Here is a 20237-nt window from a genome sequence, read left to right on the forward strand (position 1 = left end):
GTGATTTTAGGTGAAAATCTTCAACTTTTATAGGAGAAAACTCACAATGTGATTGTAAATTAATCACCTAATGTTACTCCCCTGATTAAGAAAAAGACAATAATAGTAGTAAAGTCTCTAGATCCAGGTTAGCTTTTCTTTCATACTGGGTTGACTGGTTGATGATAAAAAGCCAAACACATACCTACTGAATAATTGTGAGCTCCACTTTAGACATCCTACCATGTATTTTGAGTAATTGTTACACATGGTATTAATCTTCAAGGTAAAGTATGAAAACTCTGTCAATAAATTGGAGCCTTTGAGTAGGATAAGCTTTAAGGAGTATACATCATGTCATATTGCTCTAAAATATTTTAGAAAAAATTCATATAAATTTGGGATGAAGAATAAAGATACTAGTCAGATTATCTCGGCTGCAGGAGACAAAAATATAACACAAATGAAATTAGGAAAAAAAAAAAAAGGTTTCTTGGCTCCCGGCTCCCATTTCTCAGAATTCCAGAGGTTGGACACAGTGGGATGTCTCACAGTTCTTTGATGTTAGGTATAATTACAGGTTCTTTAATGGCAGAAAAAAATCACAATGACATGCAGATGGATACACAAAAGGCAGAACCTTTTTTCCTACAGTTCCAAACAAGAGAAGGTACATATAGGAAGTTGTGCTCAGGAACAGGAAAATAGCAAATGGGGACTCTTGGAAGTCTCTTAGGGTTACATAGGTTTTTGTAGACTTCCTAGGAATTGAGTATTTGAAATAACTTGCCATCCCACAGAATAAGATGCTATTCATAGGTGCTAGATATTTGGCAGTTAGGTATATGTGTATTATAACCATGATTGTTAGAGTCTTATAAAGGAAATAGTTGTGGATGGAGAATAGCAAATTATCTACAAAGGGAAATTGAGAGTTTATAGCCATGACCTTAAACTGGATCAAGATAACACTTGTGAAATAGGATATTACACTAGATCAACAAGCATATATCTTAGTATTTTAATTAGAAGATTCTACTCTTGTTGTAATAATATTGATAAAAATGCTGGCTACCATTGCTTTTCATTAGGTCATAAGCTCATCCCTTCACACAACATTGTGACCAAGAGAATAGATTTCTGACCACAAAGACCTGGTCACATGCTCATCCCTGAAGCTAGAGATTAAAGGCAATATGGCTCCAATTACATGGTCTGTGAGTGTGTAGGGAGATGTATAGGGAGGAAATTTCTTAAAAGAAAGTCTTGGAGCTTTTATCACAAAAGAAAAGAATTGTTGGGTTTGTACAAGTAATGAGTATCTATTAAATAACTGGACTGCCTAGTTTATCTTATAAACTGAGGACTTTTTTGGGAAAGGGCGTACTGTTAATAATTCTGTCATGACATTTGGGTAAACAGTAACTGTCTGGTTACAGTAGTAACCTATAAGTCAGCTATGCAATTCCACTTTTTCCCTCATTCCTTCCATTTTCCATAGCAACCAAAGCTGTAAATTAAATCTTGATTCTGTTCTGTTTAAAGTCTTCAATTATATAGAACCAGCAGTTGGCATAATGGCTATGTCACTACACTCCCATGTAGTCAACCGCAGTTCGAGTCCCAGACCCGGTGACTTAGACTCAACACTGGGTGCATGTGCATGTGTGCCCAAGATCATGAGAGGAGAATGGAGTAGAAGGGATTGCAACATGGCCATCTGAAAATGCAATATCTACACTTATTTTTCTTCTTTCTTTCTTTCTTCTTCTTTTATTTTTTTTAAAGGGAAAGTTTTGCTATAGGGCACAACTGGTTGCTGGAGACACAGACAGACAGAGACAGAAAGCAAGAAATCACTCCCAAGGGGATGGCCATCCTGCAATCCCTTCTCCTCCATTCTCCTCTCAGGATTTTTAGCATGCACACATGCACCTGGCATGAATTTCAAGCCGCCGAGTCTGGGGCTCAAACTGTGGTCAACTCTGTGGGAGTCCAGCAATATAGCCATTACACCATCTGCTTGTCCCCAGACTTCTTAACGTGTTTTGATAGGTCTTGCATTTTGTGCCTCTTTGGCTTTCTCCAACCTTGTCTTATGCCATTGTCCTGAATATTAAACAGGACCTCTTCCAGGTCTTTGAAAATATAAACTCAGCCCTGTCTTCAGACCACAGTATGCTCTCTCTCATTTGCTTAGAAGGTTTGCCTCAGCCCTCATTTGTACCTGCCTTAATCCCTGCAATTCTACTTTCTTCACCTCATATGCACATACTCTGCATAAGAGCCATTTGTATTTGAAACCTCAGATCAAAAATCCTAGCTGAACCTCACCCCATTGACCTCCCATATCTCACATTTTTCTTTAAAGCATTGCCATATTTACCATGCATAATTATATACCTGTGTTTATATGTATATCTATGTAAGTTTTTGTTTCTTTACTGTTTGTTAAATGTATCTTTTTTAAGACTGCAAAGGCCTCAAGAGTAAGTATGTGAGTTTTAATTTCACCAATAAGACCTAAACATTGAAAGTCTTGCAGAGATTAGATATAAATAAGTATTTAAAAAGTCTTAAATGAATGAATGGATATAGAACATGATTTAATTTAAAAGTAGGGGGTTAAAGGCTTAGTATATGTGGTATCAGAGAAAATGGATAGACAATGGGACATCTGAGAGGATTTGTGAAAGGACTTGGTACCAGCAGATGGCACAATAGTTATGTCACTAGATTCCCACATGACCAACTGCGGTTTGAGTCCCAGACTCAGTGGCTTGAAACTCATGCTTGGCATGTGTGAATGCATGCCCAAAATCCTGAGAAGAGAATAGAGGAAAAGGGATTGTGGAATGGCCATCCCCTGGGAGGTGATTTCTTGTTTTCTGTTTTTGTCTCTCCAGCAAGCAAACACGCCCTATAGCAAAAAATCTCTAAAAACAAAACAAAACAAAAAAACAACAACAAAAGTACTTTAAAGACTTTGGGTAGACCTGAATATTATTTATTTTCCCTGTGACTTTTATTTCTTGGTTAAATTTTGAAAGCATTTAATTTCAGATTTATAAAAACTGAAAGTCGAATAGGGTCAGCATTTTTTGTTTAAGTCAAAGTAACTAGTGATAGAAGGAAATAGAAGATTTTTTAAATTTAAAAGTATGTCAGGAAATGATCACTGTTTCATTATTTACCAGCTTCATAATTAAGATCCTCATAACTTCTAAAACATATTTAAGATCAAAAGAAAAAATAAAGTTAATATTGAAAGAAAATAAACCTCTATGAAGTTCAAAGTTTCCAGCAAGTGGCGTGGAGGTTAAGGTGCTGAATTCCCATATGGTTGACCATGGTTCAAGTCTCAGATCAGGTGACTTGAAAATAATACCAGGTTCCTGTGCATGTAGTTGGCCATCTTCCCTAGGGGGGATTTCCCTTTCCTTCTCCCTTTCTCTATCTCTTTGACCTGCTACCTCATGTGCTTGTTGCAAAAAAAAAAAAAAAAAAAAAACAAAAAAAAAAACTTTAAAAATGTTTCCAGAGGATCTTACTATTTTTATATAATACTTTTATCAAATTTAACTTTGAGGGAACCAGCAGTTAGCGTAATGGCTATGTCGCTGGACTCCCACGTAGTCAACCGTGGTTCGCGTCCCAGACCCGGTGGCTTAAAACTCACGATGGGCGCGTGTGTGTGCGTGCCCAAGATCCTGAGAGGAGAATAGAGGAGAAGGGATTGCGGCGTGACCATCCCCCATGGGGGGGGGGTGATTTCTCGCTTTCTGCCTCTATGTCTCTCTCTGTCTGGTGAGCGCATGCGCCCTATAGTGAAAAACCTCTCCAAAAAAAAAAAAAAAAACTTGGAAAAAATTTAACTTTGATAAGTTTATTCTGAACTACTTTTTTTTTTTTAAAAGGAATTATTTCATTTGAACCTGTTTATTTATTTATTTTTCATTTGACCAGAGAGGGACAGAATGAGAGAGAGAGAGGAGGGAAGTGAGAAAGCAAGCTGTCAGGCTCAGGACTCAAACCATGGTCAACCATGTGGGAGTCTAGTGCCCTTAACCACCACAGCACCTGCCAGCCTCTATTCTGAATTTATTCTAAATTGTTAGGAATTTAAGGGTTTTTTTGGGGCCTCTTATTAGATTTTCCTTTTGGAGTAAAGGTCAAGCTAACACTATCTTGATTTCATTTATCATTGGATAACTTAAACTTAAAAATAAATTAGAGACAATTATGATGTAACCTCTTAGGAAAAGCATGTCTCATATCTGAAAGATAGCACTGCTAGAAATTGACTTCTTGAAGGAATTTTGTAGTACAATACTCATTTTTATGCTACTAGAATTAGGAAAGATAATGTTTCCTTGTGTGTGTGTGTGTGTGTGTGTGTGTGTGTGTGTGTTCTCAATAATTTTGATAAAACATTTGGAAAATTTATGAGATATACCAAAATCACTATACACACAATACAGTAATTTTATATCTTATTTCTAAAAACTAAAAATAAAAAATACAAGCCAATAACAGTATTGTGGGAGTAGATTTAAATGTTTTTTGTTCTTTTTAACATCTCAAAAACAACCAAATTTAAAATTAAACTAATGAAAATTATAATCTACACAGAAAATAGTCATTTGAATTCCATTTCAACCTATTAGGAACAATAGCAAATAAAATACATATGTGAACTAAAATAATGGAAATTTGAAATGAAATTAATGGAACTTTGCTCTCTTCATATATAGGTGTGTTTGTGTGTGTAAAGAGTAGTCATTTGGGTTGTACTTAGGTAATAATATTGGAATATTAAATAAATCAATATGTAACAATCTATATATCAAAATATTCATGTTTGGGAACCAGCAGTTTGCGTAATGGTTGTGTCGCTGGACTCCCACGTAGTCGACCGCGGTTCGCATCCCAGACCCGGTGGCTTAAAACTCATGCCGGGTGCATGTGCATGCGTGCCCAAGATCCCGAGAGGAGAATGAAGGAGAAGGGATTGCAGCATGACCATCCCCCCTGGGGGGTGATTTCTTGCTTTCTGTCTCTATGTCTCTCTCTGTCTGTCTGGCGAGCACATGCGCCCTATAGCGAAAAACCTCTCCAAAAAAAAAAAAAAATCATGTTTGTATATCTCATCTCATGACAATTTCATTTCTTGCAGACTTGTGATTCTGACTAGAAGAAAAACCTTCTTTCTTGCTGATTTTATGGGAGAAATTTTTGACCTTAGAAAGTGGAGATGTGGTTGCTATGGAAACTGGTAATTCTGCTGCCAGTCATCAACTCTTGTGCAGGTAAATTGTTCCATTATTATGAGTTTTGATTGATAAATACATTGGCATTGTATTTCCTTTTAGAGGTGAAGCACTTTTAAAACTGCACAATGCATATATTATTTGAATGACTAAGTGATAAAGTTTTGAAAGTGATGTCTATGGCTAATGAATAGAGAGTTTAATCCTTAAAAATGTATCAAGTACTATATTTAAGGAGAAACTAACTTTAGTGCATATATAATTTATCAAATAGGGATTTTATAATAAAAAGTGATTAATTTTTATCCTCAATGAGAAATAAATAATTCTTCTATTTTAATTTCCTTTATATATTTAAAATATTTTCCCTCAAATTTAGAATCTGATATGGACAAAGAAAATCTATATTTAATTAGAAGAAAATTTTATATAGAATGCTGCACTAGAACTAAAAATAAACATAGAATTTTTCTTTTCATTTAAATTATTTGGGAAAAAGAGAGGAGGAGACTAGAGTATATTTCTTTAAATCAGCCTCAATATATTAATGTTTGTGTATCTGTTAACTTTTGCTTTGAAGCAAACTACCCCAAATATAAGTGGATTAAGATAAATACCCATGGTACCAGACGATGGCATAATGGTTATGTAACTGGACTCCCACATGGCTGACAGCAGTATGAGTCCTGGACCTTAGTGGCTTGAAACTCATGCCAAGCATGCATGCATGTGTGCCCAAAGTCCCAAGAGAAGAATGGAGAAGAGACTGGCATGGTCATCCCCCCTGGGGGGGGATTTCTTGCTTTCTGTCTGTCTGTCTCTCTCTCTTTCTCTGGTGGGTACACATACCCTATAGCAAAAATCTCTCTTAAAGAAAAGAAAAAAGGTAAATACCCATGAATTTAGTTGACAAGTCTATGGGTTTGTGATTTAGGAATAACTCAACTGGGCTATTTTGATTTTGCCAGGCTTTGCATCTATAGTCAGCCACTGAGTCATCTGAGACTTGAATAGTCTAGAACATTCTCAGTTGAGAAAACTGGGCTGCCTTGGCTGTAGTCCAAATGGTCTTTCATTCTCTGAGCATCTGGGTTCTCTCATACTGTGGTTGCTCAGTGTTCCAAGACAAATCAGTAGAATGCAATGTTTCTTGATGCCAAGGTTTGGAATTGCTGCATTCTCCTGACCCTTGTGAGTCACAGGACCAGTCTAGATTCTAGGTGCATAAAAATATTCTCCATCTCTTGATAGAAGTGCTGCAAAGTTACAGTCTAAAGGGGCATGGGAATAGTAAGGGAATAACATTGGCTGATTTTGTAAATTATTAATCACAGTCTGTTAAGATCACAGAGTTTTATTCTTACTTGTCAATCTTAACTATATGAGTTGCTACAGAGCATAGCATTGATTAGGTCATCTGATTGTCAGAGACACTCTTTTTCTATCATATAATCTGGCTTCCTTCTATGCAATGATAGGTACTAATGGAGTTTTATATAATCAGTAGAAAGTAGTAATATATTGGGAGAAACACAGGAACAAGCATAATAATTTATAAGGCAGAAATACAGTGATTGTAAGAGACATATATTTAATAGTAATCCCAAGAAATGAAAAGATATGCTAATCTTAAAAGCAGTGAGAATGCTAAAATATGCAAAAACCAACCAGAAGAATCATAAAACCATACAAATGATAGTATTTTACCATTAAGGAATCCTGCAGCTCAAGTGCTCCAGTCATGTTCTTCAAAGTAACTAAATTGTTTTGATTTATGTCACTTCTAATTCTCTGTAAAAAAGATTTGGGGTTAAATAATAGTATCTTCTTTTTTGTAATAGAGTAAGAAAAGACAGAGCATAGTCATCAAGGTGCCCCCAAATTATACATGTTTGAATAAGAATTCTATTCCTGTCCTTAAGTTTCAGCTTCCTGTCAAAATTCAACATTAACATTTTGCCCTTTAAATATGTATATTGAATTAGCATAGGATCTCTAAAAGACCTTTTGTGTTAAATTAAAATAAATTATTATTCTCAGAACACATATCAAATCTGAGAAATACTCCAGCTCTTCTATTAACTTTTATTTATCCAAATTGGATGTGATTCAACATGCCCTTTTCCTCTATTCTAAAGGGGGAAATAATCATATATCCTTGGTGCGCAATTTCATTGTGAAAGAACAGATTGGATCTATTTCTTTTTGAAGCCATAGCTATTTAAATAAGATAATCTAAACTAAACATTGCCCTAGAGGTAAGGATGCTGATAATGATATACACAAGAGAGCATTGCTTTAAATCTGTTTATTTTGTTAGAAATTCCATGGTGTGTCTCCCGCACATACTATGCTATTTAGAAAATTAGATTGTCTGTTGCTAGAGCTCTTATTTCTGTACCTATGGGTAATATTTTCCCCAAGACTTACTTTTTATTCATTCTCAAAGACAAGCAAGTTTTTTTCAAAATTACATTTTTCTTCTTATTTTTACTGTTACTTTTTGACATATTCATATTTTAGGTTTCTCTAGACTCTAAATTAAAACTTAAGGGCTGGCCCTGTAGCACAGTAGTTCAGAGCCATGCATAGAAAGCAGGATCCTACATGGCTAATGGTAGTTTGAATCTTACTCAGGTGACTTAAAACATACCTGGTGAGTGAGCCCAAAATCATGATGAAATGTAGAAATGGAGGAAGAAGGATTGAGGTATAACCACATTGCTTTGGGAGATGTTTGGATTTTTTGTTGTTTATTTGTTTGTCTGTTTGTTTTGTTTTTAAGAGAGAGATTTTTGCTTGCCAGAGAGACAGAAAGCAAGAAATTACACTCCCTCCCCCCTACAGAGGGATGGTCATACTGCAATCGCTTCTCCTACAATATCCTCTTGGGATTTTGGGTATGCATGCACATGTGCCCAGCATGAATTTTAAACCACCAGGTCTGGGACTCGAACCTCAATTGACTGTGTGCTGCAAGTCAAGTGATGTAACTATTATGCCATCTGCTAGACCCTGGGGGACGCTTTTTACATTTTTTTCCCTCTTTTTATCTGTTGAGCACACACACCACAGGCAATTAAAACAAACAAAACATTTCTTCACTACTTTTCTCTTGTTTTTGTTCCTCACCACCTTTCTCCTGTTTTTGTTGTTTTTGTATTCTGTGTTTTAATTTAACTTTACAACTTATTCTATAGTACCTTTACTTACCAGTGGCCTTTTGAGCCTTTATTATGAAACTTCACCCATTTAAGCATACATGGTTGATTTAGAGACACTTTTGAAGTTTTGAGTATTTAAAAGGTAGACTGTTGTATTTTAGTATTTATTAAATATTAGAAGAAAACCAATTGTGTTTCATTAAGAAGCATAGTTACTAAGTATATGCTTGTTTATTCTTTCATTAATATGAGTGGAAGGCTAAATATCCCAAAGATATTATAGTTTGTTTTGTTTTTGTTTTTGTTTTTTTGACCAGAGAGAGAGAGGGAGGGAGGGAAGGAGGGAAAGTAAGAAACCAAGCCACAAGGTCTGGGAGTTGAACCATGGTTGGCCATGTGGGAGTCCAGTGCTTTAACTACCACGCCACCTGCCAGCCCCAGATATCAAAGTTTTAATACCTGGAGCCTGTGAATGTTGATAGAATGGATTTTGCAGATATGATTAAGATAAGAATCTTGAGATGGGGAGGTTAGCATACATTATCCAGATATAGAACCCAAATATCCTTATCAGAGGAAGGCAGAGTTAGATTTGACACAGAGGAGAGTGCAATGGGAGACAGACAGGCAGTTGAAGATGGCCCTAAAGGTGGAGGAAGGGACCATGAGCTATGGACTGTGAAAAATGAAGTTCTAGAAGATGAAAAAGGCAAGGAAACAGATTCTCCCCCAGATTTATGATGGGCACATGGTCCTGCCAACACCTTGTTTTCAGTCCTGTGAAACCCATTTGGACTTTTGACCTGTGGGACTGTAAGACAATAATTATGTGGAGTTTTTTTAAGCCACAGGGTTTGTTTTATTTTTACAGAAGCCATAGGAAACCAAAGCGTTGTTTATCTCTCACTGTATTTTAAGCTTTAAGATGGCAAGATTGTATCTTCTTGGCTCTTGATAGGAATTTGCTAAATATGTTTAAGTGAATGAATGAATGAATTAGTAAGATTTAATGCTGTTGGTCCTAATTATATTATCACATAGTCAAATAAATGTTATCAGATGAGACCCTTCTGGGATTCATCTGGCCATCAATTTATTGTTGCCCTTGTGTTATGATGTTACGGTCAAAGGATTTAGGTGTAGAATTTTTATAGCATTTTAACAGTTTAAAACCGTTTTCTATTTTTTTTTCTAGTTCTTTTTTTTTTTTTTTTTTCCCATGAGGAAGAGCAAGACAAAGACAGAAAGAATCAGGGAAACAGGAATTCGTAACAGGGTCTTGGCACGATGATCTACTCCTAACCTCAGCCAGTCCAGAGAATGGGCAAGCATATGCACACCCCACATGTGCAGAGAGGCCCCAGAAGCTGAACCTAGGACTTCCCTATGTAGGTTCTGCTGCATTACCACACACCACCATCTGGCCCTCCACTCATGTTTGAGTGTAAAAATCTCTGAAAACAGAGTCTTTCACTTTTATTCAATCTTGTTTTCTACCATTGAACAGTTGCATTCTAATTAGTTGTCAAATGACTGAAAGTAGGTTGTTCGATTGAAGAAATACAGATATTTATTAGTAGTTATGATATTCCAGGCACTAAGCTATTGGGTTGTCTGAAAAATCATAATGCATTTTTTTCTATGTAAAAATGCATAATGACGTTTCTGACAACCCAGTAGATGTTGATCTTCAACAATAAAAAGATTCTTGTCCCCTGACTGTTCAGCCTCACAGTCCCAAAAAGGAAACCTGCAAATAAGTCAATAACTACAACAGAGAAAATACAAGTTGCTGTTTGACCAACATAATAAGGCATATAAAATATGAAAATGTCACAGGGCATCTGTTTTTGTCAACTCTCAATCCATTTCCACTTCTTTGGGGGGCGGGGGGGGGAGGAGCCACTCTTTGCTATTGGATTTTAGTGAGATTCCTACAGCCTCATGGATCAGCCAATTAACTGTTTCAACCCCTCACCATACTATTTGGTTCACAATATATTTTATCTGAGAAAATCCTTAAACTTTTGCTAAAATAAAATGACAGAGAAATTTTCCATTTGTGATATTCCCAGTTAATGTAAGGATATGCCAGGGGCCACTGTGAGGGGAAAGACTACCTGAAAATAAAAATTCTTGAAGAACTATTCAAGAGAAGAAATGCATATTTTCTTAGCCCAGCCTCTGGACTTTTAAGTAATCTAAGCAAATAAGATTTCCTTTTCTACATTTAGGCTAATTTCATTGAGATTTTCCCACTTGTAATAGAAAAGATGTTCACTAGTACCAGTTAGAAAATTTATTTTTGATATAAATTACAGAAAATGCTGAGGTTAGAAATAGAACTTCACTGAGATAAATGCCTATTCACTACTGGGAATTAAGAATAGAGCAAATAAAAGAATGAAAAAAAGTACAATTTTTGCTGGAAGGAAAAATATTCATCAAGAAGTTTAATACAGACTTGGAACATTTATTTTTAGCTCTAAATTATTGAACCATCTCCATGTCTTCAGGTAGAAAAAATATTTTAATGGGAACAATTTGGGGAACCAAATTAATAAAAGGAAAAAAACCTTTTCACTATAAGTTTATTTTTTTTCCTTCAGCATCAAAGTACAGGTAGGCTTTTTTGTTTGTTTGTTTGTTTTAATGGTATTTATTTGATGATATTGAGAAGATTTTATCAAAGATTTTTAGGTACAGTACTGGTATTATAAAGTTTTGTTTGTTTTTTAGTGATTTATTATCTTTTAGAGTTATGTGCTTTATCTATCAGTACAGGTAACTTTCATGAAGAAATTGTTTTTAAGAGGTTTTTACTTTTAGGGTGCATGTTCTCACTGGAGAGAGAAACACAGACAGTGAAACAGAAAGTGAGAAATTACTCCCCCCCAGGTGGGATGACCACACCACAATTCCTTCTCCTTCATTCTTCCAGAATTTCGGGCAAACCTGCACATGTGCCTAATGTGATATTCAATCCACCAGGTCCTGCACTCAATCCACGGCTGGCCATATGGAAGTCCAGGGATGAAACCACTACACCATCTCCTTGCCCCAAAGAAATATTTTATTTTTGAATAAATACTAAATACTATAATTGAAACAAATCTGAATGGGTTTAAAATAGAAGCTAAAAAACCATGTAGGGTCAGATTTTGTTGATGCTAGAATTAAGTATATCAAGATTTACTGATGTGGTGAACTGTTAAATGTTCTCATAGTGGTGAAAGACTCAGAATATAGCAGATGTTTTTAGTTCTTTCTTTAACTATTTCACTTTTTTTTTTTTTTTTTTTTTTTTTGGGGGGGTTTTTTCTTTAGGGCATGCCGCCCCGCCATTGAGAAGATTTTATCAAAGATTTTTAGGTACAGTACTGGTATTATAAAGTTTTGTTTGTTTTTTAGTGATTTATTATCTTTTAGAGTTATGTGCTTTATCTATCAGTACAGGTAACTTTCATGAAGAAATTGTTTTTAAGAGGTTTTTACTTTTAGGGTGCATGTTCTCACTGGAGAGAGAAACACAGACAGTGAAACAGAAAGTGAGAAATTACTCCCCCCCAGGTGGGATGACCACACCACAATTCCTTCTCCTTCATTCTTCCAGAATTTCGGGCAAACCTGCACATGTGCCTAATGTGATATTCAATCCACCAGGTCCTGCACTCAATCCACGGCTGGCCATATGGAAGTCCAGGGATGAAACCACTACACCATCTCCTTGCCCCAAAGAAATATTTTATTTTTGAATAAATACTAAATACTATAATTGAAACAAATCTGAATGGGTTTAAAATAGAAGCTAAAAAACCATGTAGGGTCAGATTTTGTTGATGCTAGAATTAAGTATATCAAGATTTACTGATGTGGTGAACTGTTAAATGTTCTCATAGTGGTGAAAGACTCAGAATATAGCAGATGTTTTTAGTTCTTTCTTTAACTATTTCACTTTTTTTTTTTTTTTTTTTTTTGGAGAGGTTTTTTCTATACATGCACGCTCGCCAGACAGACAGAGACAAAGAGACAGAAAATGAGAAATCACCCCCCAGGGGTATGGCCACGCCGCAATCCCTTCTCCTCCATTCTCCTCTTGGGATCTTGGGCATGCACGTACACGCGCCCAGTGTGAATTAAAGCCACTGGGTCCAGGACTCGAATCGCAGTCGAATATGTGGTTGTCCAGCGACATAGCCATTACACTAACTGCTGGTCCCACTATTTCACTTTATTATGTATGGTCTTACGTAAAAAGATTTTAAATGTTTAGGTATATTTCAAAATTAAGTTCAAATCTTTAAAAGTTTGACAATTTTTAAAATGTTAAGTAAACGCTTGATTAATAGAAGAGATAATCACCTGTCTCATGTACTAATCTCTTTTTTTTTTTTTTGAGAGATTTTCACTGTAGGGCGCGTGCACTCGCCAGACAGACAGAGAGAGACATAGAGACAGAAAGCGAGAAATCACCCCCCAGGGGGGATGGTCACGCCGCAATCCCTTCTCCTCCATTCTCCTCTCGGGATCTTGGGCACGCACGCACACACGCCCAGCGTGAGTTTTAAGCCACCGGGTCCGGGACACGAACCGCGGTCGACTACGTGGGAGTCCAGCGACATAGCCATTACGCTAACTGCTGGTTCCCTCATGTACAAATCTTTATGACTTATCCAGGCTTAGAGATAGTACAGTTTTAAATCTAGAGTCTAGTAAAACCTCTGAAGTCCTTAAGAATAGTGTCAATAAGAGCAACGACTGCTATTAAAAACTCAAGCACTGGAGCCAGCTTGTAGTATGGAGGTTAAGGCACTGGATTCCACATGGCTGACTCCACAGTTTGAGTCCAGACCCAATGGCTTGAAAATCACACCAGATATATTTCTCATTTTCTCCCTGGCAAGAACATGTGAGCATGTGTCCAGTAGCAACAACAACAATGAAACTAAAACAAACAAAAACACCTCAAGATTAAGTAATAGCAAGCCTCACTAGTTAGAAGGAATGTGCTTTCCCTGATAATGATTATTCATACCACCTGAGGAATTTCTGCCTAACGTATTCTCTTTTAACATTGTTACTTTAACAAAGCACTGTAATTCAAGTCATAGTGTAGAAAACCTCAATTGATTCATAAATATAAATGATTAATTTGTCCGTCATTTCTGTTTGTTTCACTATGTAGGGCTGAGCACTTTGTATATATCTTCCAAAATTATGGACTGAATCCCTATTTGGTCAGTTCTGAAAAAGTATTGGTATTCAGTGCAAGACTTGATTTATTGTAGGGAGAAATTGAATAATTCAAGAAAGTGAACTTGGAGCTAGTTAGACTTATTGGCAGAGCAGAATTAAAGACCTCCTTTAGGTATTCTAACTATTGTGCTATGTCTTCAGGACCTAATGAGCTGTTTTCTTTCTCTGTATTAATTACTCCTGAAGAATAACCTGAGAATAGAAAGTATAAGAAGCATTTTCTGCCCTATTTTCCCAATATCTACTGTCAATTATATTATTTTCAACATTTTTCCAAAGTAATATATTCTTAAACTTCAATGAAGTGGATTTTAGGCCTAATACCGATAAGAGAAAAAAATAAACTCTGGGGTCGATGGCATGGTGGTTCAGGTGGCTGAATCCCACATGGTGGACAGCCTGATTTGAGTCCCAGATTCAGTGACTTGAAAAACATGCTGGGCATCTATGTGCATATGCATGCCCCAAATCCCCAAAAGATAAATAGAAGAGAAGGATTGCAGTATGACTATCTCCCTTGGACATGCTTTCTCATACTCTCTGTCCTCCAGCAAATGCACTACCCTCAAGCAAACTTTAAAAAAAAAGAGAATGAAGAAGGGGAGAAAAATCTGTTTTGTTAGCATTTTCACTTACCATTTTACAAATGGAGTAGCCCGAAATTGAATTTCCTTCTGAATACTCATATTCAAGGACCTATGATAAAGGTATACTGGGAAGTATTTATGATTGCTTGAATTTTACTCTATTTCAAACACGGCCTTTTATTGAAGTGAGAGCCAGAGTAAATGAACTACCTGAAAGAGAAAGCTACAAGAATGGAAATATTCACTGTGACCAAGATTTCGTCAAAGAAAGCGATGTATCACACAGCAAATCCATGAAAATTGGCAGGTGTAATAAACCTGCTTTGCTCAAGGATCCCAGAAGCACATAATGGATATTCCTTTGGGTCAGAGTGTGATGAATATTGAGTACATCACAACCCACACTCTGCCTACGGTCTTGTTCAGATTTATTGTTAGCATAATAGCGCCTTTAGGAATGGAACACCAGGCTATATTTTTAAGCCAAGTGACATCTTTGCAATTTCTAATAGAGATGGCCCAATTTAGAAATGCTGAAAACACCATTTTTATGCAATGCCTACTGATGAAGGTGGTTATATGATTACCAAACCTTCTTCCAAAGTAATTGATACTTAAACCCTAAATGAAATTGTTTTGCAGGACTGATAACAATGTAGAAAAAAAAATTCTGTGTTGTCAGCATTGGAAGGAAATGATTAGTATGCAGACTGGTATTCTATGGGAAATTTGGGGCTTTAGTAGAAGGGAATGAGAGAAACAGTGTTTTCCACATTGAAGTCTTTGAAGGAGAGGTCAGGTTTTCTATGAAGGTGATAACACCAGGTAATATTTTTATTTCAAGGGTATCTATAAAAAGCTGTGTCATGCTTTCAAAATAACATGGCTGGGGGCGGGGGGTGGGGGGGCTGGCAAATGACAGAGATGTTCTTCTCTTCCTTACAATTTTCCCAAAGCTTTAAATCAAACTCTCAAACATAGCCAGCAAGTCACCAAACAATTTGGCTTCTGCCTACCTTTTCCATCTCAACTTTTCTCAACTCTTCTTTGCTCACTAAACTAGAGTCATACATTTTTCTTATGGCCCCAGAAATACCAAGATTTTCCCTGCTCAGAGACTTCATTCTTGCTGTTCAGATGTCTGGAAAACTCTTCAAATCTATGACTAGATCTTCTTGTGACTGCCCATCCCAGAGCAGTCAGTTCTGTAGAATGACCTTGCCCTGGGAACTTGTTGGTGTAGTTGATCTCTGATCCCAACATTAGTCCTTATAACTCTCCTCACTTGTTTTTACTGAACTCAATGTACTTGTCACTAAGTTAATTACTTTATATATTTGCTTATTAGTCCATTTTCTGTCTATCTACACTGGAATTTAAGCTCTGTGTAGGTAAGCATATCGATTGCATCTCCATTGCCAGGATAATGCTGAACACATAGTAAGCACTCAATAAATATTTTTAAATAAATGACTAAATAATGATCTCTCAAATTAAGCTGCCAAGACTACTAAATGATAATCCAATATTCCCAAACATTTATACAGTTTTACTGGATATTATTAGAATATACTTTAAGACATAGTTTTTTGTTTTAGGAATTTTTGCTATAGGGTGTGTACACTACCAGAGAGAAACAGAGCAAGAAGGAAAGTGAGAAATCATCCTCCAGAGGGCATGGCCATACCACAATCCCTTCTCCTTTTATGCTTTTGGGCATGCATGTATACATGCCCCAGTGTCCCTGGGTCCAGGAGTTGAATCTTTGATTCGGTCATGTGAGATCCAACACCTTAGCCACCATACCACCTACAGGGACCTAGGGATTAGTTAAATCACAGTATATATTGGTCACAGATAGGCATTCTTTAACTTTTTAGAAAATTATGATGTATACGAAAAATAAAAGCTAATTTTTAAAGCTAAATAATGTAGTTTGCTTAGACATTCTTGATTAAGGCAGGTATTACTTTAGCGTGGTTTGTTCAGAGTAACACAGTTGGCATACAGACAATGCTATTTAAATATTATTTATTGTTATTTAATCATTTATTTTTTGAGAGATTTTTCCTATAGAGCATGTGCACTAGCCAGAGATACAGAGAGACAGAAAGAGAGAAATCATCCCCTCAAGGGGATGACCATGTTGCAGTCCCTTCTCTTCCATTTCCTTCTCTAGATTTTGGGCACGCATGCACATGTGCCTGCTGTGAGTTTTAAGCTGCCATATCTGGGACTCAAACTGCAGTCAACTATGGGAGGTCCAGCACCTTAACCACTACACCACCTGCTTTCCCCAGCTATTTAAACATTATTAAGTAACAAATACCCATTGATATTGTATCACAAATAATCTAGTTAAAACCTTTGGGCTATATCTGATCTCAAGATATATTTATTCATTTCTTTCCAGTTTCAATGTAACCTCTCAAGTTAAGCCCTTATTACCTCTTCCCAAGACTTTGTAGTAGCCTACTAAGGGTTCTCCCTATTTCAAGGCATCTTTTATATCTTCTCCAAGACATGGCTTATTGACACAGACTCCTATGCTCTTAAGTATGGCTGATCTTGTCATTACTCTATGTCAAGACCATCACAGATCTCATTTCCTCTGAAGTTTAAACCATCAAATCAAGCATTCAAATTCAATTTCCTTTAACAAATATTGAAAGTTCTTCAATTAATGCACTAGCCAGAGATACAGAGAGACAGAAAGAGAGAAATCATCCCCTCAAGGGGATGACCATGTTGCAGTCCCTTCTCTTCCATTTCCTTCTCTAGATTTTGGGCACGCATGCACATGTGCCTGCTGTGAGTTTTAAGCTGCCATATCTGGGACTCAAACTGCAGTCAACTATGGGAGGTCCAGCACCTTAACCACTACACCACCTGCTTTCCCCAGCTATTTAAACATTATTAAGTAACAAATACCCATTGATATTGTATCACAAATAATCTAGTTAAAACCTTTGGGCTATATCTGATCTCAAGATATATTTATTCATTTCTTTCCAGTTTCAATGTAACCTCTCAAGTTAAGCCCTTATTACCTCTTCCCAAGACTTTGTAGTAGCCTACTAAGGGTTCTCCCTATTTCAAGGCATCTTTTATATCTTCTCCAAGACATGGCTTATTGACACAGACTCCTATGCTCTTAAGTATGGCTGATCTTGTCATTACTCTATGTCAAGACCATCACAGATCTCATTTCCTCTGAAGTTTAAACCATCAAATCAAGCATTCAAATTCAATTTCCTTTAACAAATATTGAAAGTTCTTCAATTAATTCAATTCAACCTGTATCATGAGCCATGCCTTCACTTACTTTCCTTAATGTATCCTTCATTCAGTCAGGCTGTGCTACTACTGGGACCCTGCACTTTATTTCATTCCCAGATGTTTCCTCCTATTGATGTCTCCGCCAGTGTTCTCCTTCTTCAGATTCATTTCCTCCTACTAAAGTCAAACCCAATCACTCTCAGATAAATTCAAATGCTGTGTTCACTCTGAGTAATCTAGGCAACAAATATTCCTCCTTCTTAAATTCTGATTTCATGAAGAATGTTGACATTTCCATACTCAGTTTAGAATCAGGTCATTTTTCTCAAGTATATACTCATTCTGAGAAATATAGAGTATTTACTATTGTTGAAAAGTTTGTAATCATGAAATGCTCAGTCCTCAAGAGAAAATAAAGACTAACCTTTAATATTTGAGTAGTTATACTGTATACCTAATGCTTTATAAAGTACAGTGTTTCTTCTGAGCTTGAATATAGGAAGAAAAAAGATTAATATCTTCCTTCTACACAAACAGAAACTGAAATTTAGAGAAGATACCTGACTTATCAAGGACCACAGAACTACATACATAAATATAGAAATATTGGGCTTATATGCTCCTAATTACTTTTTTTTAATTTGTTAATGTAACATTTCATAAGCTACCTCTTTAAATCATATTAAATTCTTAGAAAAATCTGGCCTCCAAAAGCAACTGACCTTCAACTTTGAAAAGTTAATTATTACATCATTTTGAATCTATATCAAGAAGTGATACTTTGAACTTAAAGTTTTCATCATGATTTGGATTTTCTTAATAGAAATTAGTATATGTTACCATCCAGAGATTCACTTAAAATTGATGCTGAAAGTTTTCAGGAATGAATATGATTTGTATGAGCATGAGAAATCATTTAGGGTTATGCCACATATCAAACATAATGACAAAGAATTTTTATTGAGAGTAGAGTTAGTGGATTGGGATGCAACTCCAATTATCAAGTCATGGTTGGATTATAACCAAAGATTGGCTAGGGATGTGTGTACTAAAATTTAGCAAAAACCTTCTGTGAGAATCAATTGACTGTATGGAATTTATAATAACTATTGTGTTGTCAGAAAAGTCATGACACATATTTGCCTAGAAAAACATGTCATGACTTTCTGACAACCCAGTAGTATAGCATATTTTATCATTTTCACATTGTATTTATAAAGTTGATGAACACCTAGGTGTATACCTATTGGCATACACATATATATACACACACACACATATATGTATACACTTTTTAAAAAATTTGCTATAGGGAGAGTACACTCGTGAGAGATAGAGAGACACAGAGACAGAGATAGGGAAAGTGAGAAAGCATCCCCACAGGGGATAGCCATGCTGTAGTCCCCTCTCCATTCTCCTCAGGATTTTGGCCCTGCATGCACACAAACATGGAGTGTCTTTCCTTTTTTTAGAGAGAGATTTTTGCTATAGGGTATATGCACTCGCCAGAGAGACAGAAAGCAAGAAATCATCATGGCCATGCTGCAATCCCTTCTTCTCCATTTACCTCTTAGGATTTAGGGCACGTATTCACACATGCGCAACATGAGTTTTAGACCACCTGATCTGGGACTAGAACTGTGGTCGACTATGTGAGAATCTAGCAATGTAACTACTACGTCATCTGCTGGTCCTGAACCTGGAGTGTCTTTCAAGCCACAGGATCTGGAACTCTAACTGTTCAGTTAACTATGTGGAATCCAGCCACCTTAACCACCATGTCATCGTACACATTTTTTTCAGAGTGGTTGTTGTCCAACAATTGCTGGCATGCATCTCTCTTCAGCCACTTCCTTTTTTTAGCCATTTTTAAAATTAATGGAAATACTCCATGTTTTACAGATTATTTGGTACAGAAAAATAAGGAAAATAATTAAAGACCCATACCATGGTGACCTCAAGAATATGTGTATGTGAGATATACAGATGCACACACATGTATGTGTATGTGCATATGTGTGTATAAGTGTGTGTATATATGTATGTTTGTGAATGTATAAATGCATGTGTATGTGTGTATCAAACTAGGTGATATTGTCAATATTGTTGTCTCTTTTAGCATTAATTTAGATCTTGATATATTGTTTATCCTACAAAATTAGTTCTGAATTTAAAAATGATAATAGACTTTGTCAAAAAAAATCCTCTATCTGAAGATGTATCGAATAGTTTACCAAAAAAAAAAAGACATGAATACATGAATACTTTCCTTCTTCATCAATAAGAAGCATAAATTGCATTTCTTAAAGCTCGCAGCTAGCATTGTCTTTTCACTTTGCCGAAAACTCACAATCGAATAGATTGTGATATACAGAACTCAAAGCAGTATTTGAATGAAGAACAAAACCCACTTTGGATGTTTTGACGAGTTCTATAATCAATTATGAACACTGAGTCTGGAAACAATGATTATTTCTTTACGTCAAAAAGAGCAGGGAGATTTAGTTGGTTTTGTTTGTGTGTTTTACCTATATTTATATACATGGGAATTTCAGAAAACACAAGTAAAGGATACAAAAGTGCTACATGTGGTGGAGCTTTATTTACACAGTCATATTTGTACAGCCTGGGAGGGAAAAAGATACAAAACCCCTCCTCCTTGTGGAAGTCTTACTCAGAATCACTAATAAATGAGGAAAGAG

The 20237-nt window shown here is 36.1% G+C and overlaps 1 protein-coding gene across 1 annotated transcript in view; it reads left to right on the forward strand.

Moving 5' to 3' along the window:
- CNTN6 (contactin 6) overlaps positions 1 to 20237 on the forward strand; it is a 395429-nt gene that overhangs the window by 96416 nt on the left and 278776 nt on the right. The window contains exon 3 of the mRNA XM_006168594.2: positions 5156 to 5288. Within this exon, the coding sequence (XP_006168656.1) occupies positions 5234 to 5288 (55 nt within the window). The 5' untranslated portion in view covers positions 5156 to 5233. The remainder of the gene's footprint in view (positions 1 to 5155; positions 5289 to 20237) is intronic.

This window comes from Tupaia chinensis, unplaced genomic scaffold, assembly GCF_000334495.1.
Source record: "Tupaia chinensis unplaced genomic scaffold, TupChi_1.0 Scaffold145889_1, whole genome shotgun sequence".
In the NCBI taxonomy this organism is placed as follows: Eukaryota; Metazoa; Chordata; class Mammalia; order Scandentia; family Tupaiidae; genus Tupaia; species Tupaia belangeri.